At 37.0% G+C, this 12,679-nt stretch overlaps 1 protein-coding gene across 1 annotated transcript; it reads right to left on the reverse strand.

Moving 5' to 3' along the window:
- Window positions 1-11,112: 11,112 nt before the first annotated feature.
- Window positions 11,113-12,276, reverse strand: LOC106138403 (prisilkin-39). Its single transcript, XM_013339545.2, has 2 exons — window positions 12,207-12,276; window positions 11,113-11,810 (listed from the first exon to the last, which is right to left on the reverse strand). The coding sequence occupies exons 1-2, from the start codon at window positions 12,222-12,224 to the stop codon at window positions 11,208-11,210; spliced, it is 621 nt and encodes a 206-aa protein (XP_013194999.1). The 5' UTR covers window positions 12,225-12,276; the 3' UTR covers window positions 11,113-11,207.
- Between the last annotated feature and the right edge of the window lie 403 nt (window positions 12,277-12,679).

Raw genomic sequence — 12,679 nt, forward strand, 5'->3', positions numbered from 1 at the left:
TCTCTTGATGTACGATCGTCTGTATGTTGTTATGTCTTTATGTTGATCTCAGTTCAGCCTTCAATATAAAGTACATTCTGACAGCATCAATTATTAAGTTATCAATTTATGATACACAGTCCGAATATTTTATTCTGATTGCCTTGGGTTCGAGGTGCTTTGGGATTGCGATGATTACTTGTTGTTACAAGGGCGTGCCGTGCCGTGTGGTTCCCGGCACCAAAACAAATAGGACCACTCCATCTCATTCCCATGGATGTCGTAAAAGGCGAGTAAGGGTTAGGCTTACAAACTTAGGACTCTTTTTCAGGCGATGGGTTCACTATTTCAATCTCAATTCTATCATTAAGCCAAATAGCTGAACGTGGCCATTCAGTCTTTTCAAGACTGTTGGCTCTGTCTACCCCGCAAGGGATATAGACGTGACCATATGTATGTATGTAGAATATTGTCAGCGTCACAAATGCTTAATGCAAAAAAATAAATTAATATAATGAACATCTATATGGTAATTGACGCTGACAATATTTTTCTGATAATAACAGTATGATACGAATTTATGCATTTAAGGGTTAATAATGACAGTCACAGAAACGTCAGTATGTCCCAATTTGCAGTGTAAAAGTAAGAGTTGAGCCATAAATAAGACTTTGTATGTGAGTCATACAAATTAAGCCACGCCGGTCATAAACACCATATCTGATATGTTACGTAATCAGCTAACAACATAGATGGTGCATCGTTCGATACTTGGACATAGTTTTACATCGTTGTGTAATAGAAGTAGTTTTACAAGAGAAACGGTGGTGGTTGAATCGGTAAGATGCCCGGTTAAAATGCGTGATGCGCAGAAAGGCACAAAATTCAAAATTTTTATTCATTACTATAGGTATGTATACTTCATTACTATACTATTTATCGCTTAATAATTGTCAAAACGTATGGTTTAACAACATTGGTTGACGTCAAATAAATTACTTAAAAACTAAGTTTACTGCCGCTTCCAAGGCGTCAGTGCAGAAGAAGCGGTAACAAACTGCACTGAAGCATTTTCTTCAACAACGTCAACTTCACGATATTAATTAAACTTAGAATAGAATGTGGACGAGAGAATACATTGTTCAGATTTACATATTTATGAGATTTAACACAGGTTCGAATCCCATCTCGGCCATGTACCAATGACTATTTTCAATGTTATGTACATTAGTTTGAATATTAACCGATGCTCTAACGGCGAGGGTAAACATTTCTTTTTTATTTTTTGACAAATTACACTGATTGTGTTAGCCTCGAAGTGAGTTCGAGACTTGTGTTACGAGATACTAACTCAACGGTACTATATTTTATAATAAATATTTATATAGATAAACATCCAAGACCCAGGACAATCAGAAAAAAGTTTTTTTCTCATCATGCCCTGACCGGGATTCGAACCCGGGACCTCCGATGTCACAAACAAGCGTACTACCGCTGCGCCACAGAGGTCGTCTTAAACATCGTGAGGAAACCTGCTCATTCAGGCAACTGAATATGTTGCCTTGATCGATCTAATATGGGTCAGGTTTACCTGCAAATGTTGCGAAGGTCAGATGGCAGTCGCTTCAAATCAAATCTGAATCACCCATCCAGGATCCATGGTCAAAGGCATACTCCGGGCTCCTCTCCAGAGTGGTGAAGATGCATACATACAAACATACGGTCACGTCTTTATCCCTTGCGGGGTAGACAGAGCCAACAGTCCTGAAAAGACCGAATGGCCACGTTCAGCTATTTGGCTCAATGATAGAATTGAGATTAAAATAGAGACAGGATGCTAGCCCATCGCCTAAAAAGAATCCCAAGTTTATAATCCTATCCCTTAGTCGCCTTTTGTCTCAATAATATGGATGTGGAATGAAGTATTTCCAAGTATTCAATGAATATAAAGAGGTAATTTTTCATGCATATAGTCACGTCTACCTTGCGGGGTAGACAGAGCCAAAAGTCTTGAAAAGACTGAAAGTCCACGTTCAGCTGTCTGGCTTAATGATAGAATTGAGATTGAAATAGTGACAGGTTGCTAGCCCATCGCTTAAAAGAAGAATCCCAAGTTTATATATAAGCCTATCCCTTAGTCGCCTTTTACGACATCAATGGGATGATCCACTAGATGGGGTAGCCCTATTCTTTTGTCTGATCTACGATTATACTTAAAAAACGACTCAATCTTGACTTTTATCATTACTTATTCCGTTACGTCGCACTTACTGTGAGCGGAAGATTGCTTGCAATGGAAATAAAGAGTTAGCAAGTGAAAGACACGGCATTTTAGTATATTATATCATTATTGCAAACTCATTTCTATCATTGAGCCGAACAGGTGAACGTGGTCTTTTTAATGCTATTGGCTTTGTCTACACCGCAAGGGGTGTAGGCTTAATTAGTATTAAATAAATATCTGTGCAAAAAGATATTATAAACAAACAAACAAACAAAGCATGTTTAAATTCCGGATAATAGATTTTTGGGATGTAAACGTTAAGTTTTGGGACGCTTCTTCTCCACGTTCAAGCGTTAGCTTTGGAAGCGGCAGTAAACTTAGTTTTAAATAAAATATTTAACGTCAACCAATGTTGTGAAACCAAAAGATTTGACGATTATTAAGCGATATGAAGTATGCTATAATAATGCATAAAAAATAAATACGAAAAACTAAATTATACCCGATTGCAGCAAGAAACACAAACAAATCTATAAATAAAAGAAAAATGTGACTGATGATTAATTGAAAAGGTTACTCATATTTTTTTGGAATCGTTAAACCTATTTTTTTCGTGTCTCACATATTTCTCAACAAGTTACAATTAATCTTCTTATCTATATTATTATTTTTTGCATTACCGCAATCCACATCCTTATTAATTTGATATTTTATATTTGTATGTATATTTTAAATTGTGTGCAGCAAATCAAATAAATGAAGTACCTATCTATGAGATTATCAGCTCTATGTCTGGCTTGCAGGAAGTGCGTCGGTCAAGAATCGAGAGGTGAGGTCTGGTGGCTTAACCTCTACAACTATATGAATGTACTAGATTATGCACGGAGCTCCGATCCAGCGAATTGTTCTGTATGTCTTTCTCCAAGCTCCACTCTCCTCCTCCTCAGTCGTTCACTCTTGACAGAGTGGTCGTGGTTTTATGATGATAGGAGGAGGAGGATAGGGATAGCCTATAAACTTGGGATTCTACTTTTAGGCGACAGGCTAGCAACCTGTCACTATTCGGATTTCAATCTCAATTCTATCATTAAGCCAAACAGCTGAACGTGGCCTATCAGTTTTTTCAAGACTTTTGGCTCTGTCTACCCCGCAAGGGATATAGACGTGATTATATGTATGTATGATATTTAAAACGGCCGTAACAATTGCCTCTGACCGGCACGGTTTTATGTAACAAACGTTTTGCGCAATCAGGGCTGGCCATTTCAAAATGCCAGGTCCATATTAAGTGCTCTAAAAGCTACTAGCTTTCCCTCCCAGCTTTGCCCGCGTTAATTTAACGCCACCTACAAAATGCGACGATTTGAGCACAACCTACAGGTTCTTGAAAATTAAATAAATAAATATAAATATATACGGGACAAATTACACAGATTGAGTAAGCCTCGAAGTAAGTTCGAGACTTGTGTTACGAGATACTAACTCAACGATACTATATTTTATAATACATACTTATATAGATAAACATCCAAGACCCCAGGCCAATCAGAAAAAGTTATTTTCTCATCATGCCCAGGCCGGGATTCGAACCCGGGACCTCCGGTGTCACAGACAAGCGTACTACCGCTGCGCCACAGAGGCCATCAAATTCCACGGGAGTTATAGTTTTTACCAGGATGAAAGGTATACCCTATGTCCTTCTACAGACTCATTATTAATATATATCATTATGAATATTTCAAGAAGATTAATTTAGTTAATAACTCGTGAAGAGGTAATAAACAAACATACAAACAATTTGTGTTGTTGGGAAGTTGGAATTCAATTAAAATAATAACAATTAAGAAAAACTCATCATTAGTTTTTTAAAGTATATAAATTAATATTCACATGAACTATTTTGTAAATGACTTATAAAAATCTCTCTTTATACAAAATTGTCGTGTCACAATATTCGTTCCCGCACTCCACCGAAACGGCTTGACCGATTGTCATGAAATTTTGTGAGCATATTGAGTAGGTCTGATTGAGTCGGCCAACATCTATTTTTCATACCCACAAAATGAAAAACAACGTTTGCCGGGACAGCTAGTTGTATACATATACATATATACATATATATATATATATATACTTTACACCACACAAGCAAAGCAGCAGGCTACAAGCTTAGTGTACACTCGCTGTTTTAGATAAGACAAAGTCCAGTTTGGTTGTTTTCGTAACACGTTAGATAACTGTAGTGTGACCTCAGGTTTAGGAATTCCTTCGTCGAGTTAGGTCATATTGTCCATAGCAGTAATATTACATACATACATACAATCACGTCTATTTCCCTTGCAGGGTAGACAGAGCCAACAGTCTTAAAAAGACTGATAGGCCACGTTCAGCTGTGTGGCTTGATGATAGAATTGCGATTAATAGTGACAGGTTGCTAGCCTGTCGGCTAAAAGAAGAATCTCAAGTTTTTAAGCTATTCCTTAAAGTCGCCTTTTACGACATCCACAGAGATGGATGCTCCTATTCTTTTTCTATTGGTGCCGGGAACCTCATGGCACGCAATATTGGCGTTATCATGTTAGGTAAGGTTACTCAAACACTTTATTATTATGGATGGTCACGTAGAGATAAATAATTATTGTCTAAAATTTCATGATCATATTCTTTCAAAAACCATATTAACTTGTGATACTCATTTTTTTGTGTTGGGCTAGCATTCATCATATTTCAAAAAACATACATATAATCACGTCTGTATCCCTTACGGGGTGTACAGTGCCAATAGTTAAAAAAAAAACTAAAAGGCCATTTTCATCTTCATTGAATTTCTATTAGGCCAAGAAAAAGGTTGTTTTTAAGTCTTTTGATTATTGTTCCCGTCTACCCCGTAAGATAAAGACGTGATAGTGTTTGCCAACCACTCAGTCATCACCATAAGTGACGTATCTTCACTTCGTAAGATAATTACCGTGTCTATTTCAAGAAAAACCCATCATTAATTATAAACGCTAACAAAAGCAAGGCAAAGACAGGTAGCCTTCTAGTATAAAGCAAAATGTCAGTAAAATTATTTCTGATTGATATGTGTGCCCCTTGTTTCAGTAAAGAAGAAAGAAAAGAAGTAGGTAAGAAGGCAAATTTGTCATGAATTTTTGTAAGTAAATTTTGAATGATCAATCATCTATTTACGATTTACTTACTTAAGATTTTAACTGACCTTCCAATTTTACAATATATATATAAAACATATTTTTTCAATCGAATCATAGACCGTGTACCGTGCATATAAGATGACTAGCTGTGCCCGCGACTACGTCCGCGTGGAACAGTTATTTTGATAAAGACGTGACTATATATGTATGTATGTTTGTATGTATATCTCTTGCGGGGTAGACACAGTCACCAGTTATGCAAAAACTGATAGGCCACATTGAGCTATTTAGCTTTAAGATAGAATTGAGATTCAAATAGTGACAGGTTCGAATTCTTCTTGGTCGAGTTCAAGAATCCCAAGTTTACAAGCCTTTCCCTTAGTCGCCTTTTACAATATCCATGGAAAAGATAGTGGTTCTATTCTAAATTGCCGGAAACCACACGGCAAAGTAATTAAAGTACTTTTTTTAATGCGTCTTAATTCATGTCGTTACTTTTACTCAGGATGTATCGTTATGATAACTTCCTGTCTGCACAGTGATTGTTGAAATCTGATTTATGCGTCAGGTTTGAAATAAAACTCAAGACTATTTAATTTGTATTCTCTTAAAACGGATTTACGTATAATCACGTCTTTATCCCTTGCGAGGTAGACAGAGCCAACAGTTTTGAAAAGACCGATATCCGGCCACGTTCAGCTGTTTGGCATAATGATAGAATTGAGATTCAAATGGTGACCGGCTGCTAGCCCATCGCTTAAAATAAGAATGCCAAGTTTATAAGCCTATCCCTTAGTCGCCTTTTACGATATTCACGGGAAAGAGATGGATTGGTCTAATTCTTTTATTTTTATTGGTGCCGGGAACCACACGACACAAACACCTGATGAAAATATACCAGTGTCGTGGTAGAAACTATGATGCTATTCTACGCGGACACAGTCGCCGGCAACAGCTACTCAATAGGTAATATGATTATATCATCGTATATATAACACTATAAAAATCTTCAATTCACAAAATAAGCTACCAAAAACCGTCAATTGGAAATGCCAAAAATGTCGATTTTTATCGACTTGAGGATGCTTTTAAAACAAGCACAGATTCAAATAAAGGTAATAATTTGCATTCAATGCGATAACGTTGGTGAAAGTACACGCAATCTTTACGAGATACGATGAGTCAGACAGACAGTCGCGTTTTGACCATACAGATTTCTATATGTTTTATCTGTACTAATATTATAAAGCTGAAGAGTTTGTTTGTTTGTTTGAACGCGCTAATCTCAGGAACTACTGGTTCGAATTGAAAAATTCTTTTTGTGTTTAATATACCATTTATCGAGGAAGGCTTTAGGCTATATAACATCACGCTGCAAATATAAGAAGCAGAGAAATAATGGAAAATGTGAAAAAAAAAAAACGGCGTAAATTATTCCTTCTTGAGGGCTTCAATGATGCCCAAAATAACTATTCCAAGCGGACGAAGTCGCGTGCACAGCTAGTGTTGTGATATAATATTAGCTTTGGTGATTTATCCGTTATATGTCGTTGGATTAAAATAATGTTATTCAGCAATAGTTTCGAATTCTACCTCGGTACATTCTCTTCTAAGTTACGTACATTAGTTTGAGTGCTAACCGTTGCTCTTAAACAGTACAGCGCCCTGTGGTTCCCGGCACCAATAGAAAAAAAAATAGGACTACTCCATCCCTCTTCCATGGATGTCGTAAAAGGGGTAGGCTTATAAACTTGGGATTCTTCTTTTAAGGCGATGGGCTAGCCACCTGTCACTATTTGAATCTTAATTCTATCTTAAAGCCGAATAGCTGAATGTAGCCTATCAGTCTTTTCAAGACTGTTGGCTCTGTCTACCCCGCAAGGGATATAGACATGATTTTATGTATATATGTATGTACCGTTGCTCTTACATTTGAAAATGTAGTGAGGAAACCTGCACATTCAGATAACTGTATTACATGGGTCAGGTTCCACTGCAAAAGTTAAGGAGGTCAGACGGAAATAGCTTTGTAAAACCTGAACTAACCAAGGTCATGGTCAAATCATGAGGCACCGAAGCAATGTAACCATTCCCTTAGTCGCCTTTTACGACGTCCATCATATCGTGATCAATGTGTAATTTTTGAAAGTCATTAAATTGCAGCATTTTTAACAAGCAAAATGTTGTTTACATTATGTTATTCATCTGTCTTCCATTGTGATGTCATTCATATAAATCACTACCAATTATCACCGTTCATTCAGTCATTCATTCATTCATAAAAACCTGTCTAATTTATATCAAAAGCGATTTAACAATTTCACGCCATGCCACTCGTATTTATTTTCAAATAAATAAATACGAGTATATACGGGACAAATTACACAGATGAGTTAGCCTCGAAGTAAGTTCGAGACTTATGTTACGAGATACTAATTCAACGATACTATATATTTATATTAAACTGAAACAAAGGGCCTTAGTAGCCTAGTTAGACAACATGGTAAACGATTGAGTGGACCTATTTAATATCGGTGTCGGGAACCACACGGCACTATTTGTATACGATTGAATCGGATACCTTTGTACGAATATACTTGTATGCCACATAGCTTAACCCCTCGACCGCCAACGCTCAGTCCTTTCAATCCGTTTGAACGTTCATCCTACTACTATTATAAAGGCGAAAGTTTGTATGGATGTATGGATGTTTGTTACTCTTTCACGCAAAAACTACTGAACCGATTACCATGAAATTTGGTATGTAGGTAGCTGAAGACCCAGAATAACACATAGGCTACTTTTTATCCCAGAGTTCCCGCGGGATTGATAGGGTTTCCATGCGGACGAAGTCGCGGGCGGCCTCTAGTTTCTCATAACACGCGAATTGCGTAATAAGATTCTGACCGCCAGAGAAAGTGCAGAATGCATTCGGATTATCGTGTAAGCGAAAATATTTGCTAATTTCACTAAACGCGCCGTGATATTACTGAGAGGATATTATGTAGGTATTAATAAAGTCTAGCAAAAGGTCAGGTCAAGAGTACATAATTAAATTTGACGGCCTCTGTGGCGCAGCGGTAGTACGCTTGTCTGTGACACCGGAGGTCCCGGGCTCGAATCCCGGCCAGGGCATGATGAGAAAAGAACTTTCTCTGATTGGCCTGGGTCTTGGATGTTTATCTATATAAGTATTTATTATAAAATATAGTATCGTTGAGTTAGCATCTCGTAACATAAGTCTCGAACTTACTTCGAGGCTAACTCAATCAGTGTAATTTGTCTCGTATATATTTATTTATAAAAAAAAAATATACCTTCGGGACAAATAACACAGATTGAGTTAGCCTCGAAGTAAGTTCGAGACTTGTGTTACGAGGTACTAACTCAACGATACTATATTTTATAACTAGCTGTTGCCAGCGACTTCGTCCGCGTAAATTTCGAGAATATATAGTATTTCAACGATACTTAAGGTCAGGTCAAGAATACCCGAAACCGACGAGCTTGCATGAAGAGAGTTATGAATGTGGATGAAGCCAAAGAAGTATGGAGGGATCGTGGCAAGTGGAAAGATGTTGTCTTTGCCTACCCCACCGGGAAAGAGGCGTGATTTATGTATGTATGTAGTAATAATTATTGAAAATAAGTGAATATCCACACTAATATGGAAGAGAAAAGATTTTTATTTGTCTATGTTTGTAAACGAATAAACTCAACAACTACCGAATTTGACGAAATTTGATGCACAGATAAAATAGACATTTGGAAATAATATAAGCAACTTGTTTTTCTGAAAATTCATTTTGTGAAAATTGAAAGAGTTCACGTGTTCTAACTTCGCAGCGAACAACTAGTAACGTATCAAATCTATGAGTCGTTAGTATTTAGATGCCATAGGGACTTGTACGAAAACCATACATACATACGGTCACGTCTATATCCCTTGTGGGGTAGACAGAGCCAACAGTCTTGAAAAGACTGATAGGCCACGCTCAGCTATTTGTTTTAATGATAGAATTGAGATTCAAATAGTGACAGGTTGCTAGCCCATCGCCTAAAAAAAGAATGCCAAGTTTGTAAGCCTATCCCTTAGTCGCCTTTTACAACATCCATAGGAAGGAGGTGGAGTGGTCCTATTCTTTTTTGTACTGGTGCCGGGAACCACACGGCATTATGAAAACCAGATCCATTTTTTAGTTAAAAATTTAACATTTCGACCACCACGGGCGCTCTAGAAATACACAAGACAAATGTACATATTGGGAGTAAAACGAAATGCGAATGTCATGATTCTGATTTCGGATGTTGTAATTGCGTAACTTTCACACATTCGCCAGCGGCCAGTGCGGGACGACATTCGAAACACCTTATAAGGCACTTAAAACAGAAGGCACTGATTGAGATCTGTGAGCCTTTTGAACTAAGTTGTATTATAATATGCCCCTGTAAAGTTAAGTCGATGATAAATTTAGGAATTGTAGACGTTGTACGACAGAATTTAATTAATGCAGATTTTTTTTTGGTTTTGTTTCTAAGCATGTTTAATTTTTAAAAGAATTAATCAATTAACAATTTAGAACGAACAGAAAAGAAAGAGAATTTAAATATTGCAGAAAAAAAATGCCATATAATGTGTCTAATTTATTTAAATGTATTAATGTAAAAAATACAATTATGCAAATAAATATTTTATTTTGTTATCTAAATTTCAATTAATTATCAAAAGAAAGCGTGTGTCGAAACGAGCAAAAATAATCACAAAACCCGTTATTTTCCATAACAATAAAAAAAAAACAACATAATAAAATTTACATTTCGCCAAAAATGAACGAGCTTTACAATCGACGCGTGGTGAACACAGCCTACGTAAATATCCTATGAAATCGAAAGTTCTATACCAGTGAACGGAACTCCGATTAAGATCATTGTCTCACCGGTCACTTTTACTGTGTGGCAATAAGATGATTGATCATTAAGTTTAGCAAGGAAACGTATAAAATCTTAATATTATTGACAGGGTCAGATGTTACTTTTAATGGTTAGAATAACTGGTGTTTGGCGTAATTGTGGTTTAGAAAGCATTTACGTAATTATTGATTGATTTGGTCATAAAATTTGTATTGTATTACGATCGAGATTTTGAACAAGGTCTACATTTTTACATACAATCTCGTCTTTATACTTTACGGGGTGGACAGAGCCTCTAAAATACTGAAAGGCCACGTTCAGTTAAAACTGCCTTTCCCTCGTGAACCAATTTTTGCAACTAGGTATAAAATAGTACGATAATAGTGCATTTAATATCACATTATTTTATATCTATCATCTTCAATATGGCTAACATTTAAGTAATAAAAAAGGTACCTATTAATTAATAATTACACGATGAAACACGAATATTTACTCAAATTTTATATACCTACTTCATATATTCTACATAATCATCCAACAACGATAATAAATGACCCGTCATTTTATTTGCAAACTCTAAATCTTCATTTACATAACGTATCAACAATCATTATGTTTTATGTGAAAGTAGACTTGAAGTGTAGTAGTTCCAATTTCAAATCCATACTATTAGAAACTGAATTGTGTAATATAGATCCAAGTTTGTGATAACATGCATCAGATCACTCACTGTTATTATGAAATAGATTTGTATCTTTCTTGTACCACACATTAGCTCGTAAAGTCTTATTATTCCCCAAACTTCCTACAGGAATCAATCACGTAAAAAACAAAATAACAAAGTCATTACTAAAGGAGGTTTATTTACAGAAACTTAAATTAATATAATACATATTAGCCTAAGTGTGATCACATTTCGTAACTTATCTCACTATGACTTAATGATGAGGGGCTCCGTAAGATGATGAGGGGGACGGGACGCCGTAAGATCCTGAGGGAACTCCGATGGTGGTGTAGGAGATTGAGGGGGCGGAGTACGACACAGAGCCGTGGCCGCTGGATCCGTGACCACCGCTGGAGTAACCACCGCTGGAGTAGCCACCGGAGGAGTAGCCACCAGCGTATCCACCAGCATAACCTTCCTCAGCTTGGTGGTACTGAGCTACCTGGATTCCTTGCTGGATGTGGTCCAGTTCAATGCCGACGATCCTGTCGTGAGGTACACCGTAAACCGGCGCGGGAGCACCATAATGGGAGGAGATTCCGTGACCGTGTCCAGAAGAGGCTGATTGGTAAGCTTGGTTTTGGATTTCGTCCTTAAGGATAATATGCTTGATTTTGCTTAAGAGGACGGGGTCGACGTGGTATCCCTCCGAGGTTTGGTGGCCAACTGGCACTGAGCTGTAGTGGCCGCCACTGCTGAGTCCGCCGCTGTAACCTCCACTGCTGTGACCCCCAACAAGGACTAGGGATGCTGGGGCTGAGTAGCTGTACCCTACAGGCGGCTCGGCCACGGCGCACCCGATGAGCGCTAATGCGACCTGGTGAACAAATACACTAATTAGTTTCATAAACGCGGCAATTCCAAACAGAGCGTGTAGATCTTGACTGTCAAAATTTTAAAAGAGATTACGTAATTATATTTATGCACGTTCTAAATTAATTCGAATTTTAGAATCTGCATTTTTTAAGATAATTTTAATTTAAACATTTAGAACGACGTCTGATTTAATTTTGCGAGTTTTTAAAATTAATTGTTCCAACATTGAATTAAGAAAAATTATCAATCTATTCTAAATTTCAAAATCAATTTGTTCGTTTAAAAAATTGAAATTAGAACGCGTTCACTGTTTTGAGAAAATCTGAACACTTTGCGGCACGTCACTTTATCGCCATATTTGTAACACTATCACTGCACTCCGATCTTCGTAACTTACAATGCTCCACTTGGCCATTTTTGTGTGTTAACTGGACGCTGGTCGAAGGTTGTGTGATGCCTGAGACTCACTAGCGTCCGCTTTTATACCGGGGATTCTGCCATCCACTTTTACTTTGGACCATCCGGCGAGGCGAGGACGAAGACGGGTTAACTATTTTTTTTTTTATTTGGGTAAAAGGCGAATGATATGTGTAATTACTTAGAGCCTTTTTGGGAGGTTAGTTTTATTGTTAATGGTGTAAATATTTTTTTAAGTTTAGAAGTTTCAGTTATTTTTAATGTGATAGAGATGTTTAATTTCTTTTCCGTCAATTGCTTAGACTGTTCTTCAGAACAATTATAGCTATAAATAAAGATTAAAGCCATATTGAATTGGTATCATTAAACTTTTTCCAATCAATAAATGACGACCATTGAAGCATAATCACATAATTTTAATAACTATAATCATTTCCGACACTTCAGAATAAG

Source organism: Amyelois transitella, chromosome 5, assembly GCF_032362555.1.
Source record: "Amyelois transitella isolate CPQ chromosome 5, ilAmyTran1.1, whole genome shotgun sequence".
NCBI classification, from domain to species: domain Eukaryota; kingdom Metazoa; phylum Arthropoda; class Insecta; order Lepidoptera; family Pyralidae; genus Amyelois; species Amyelois transitella.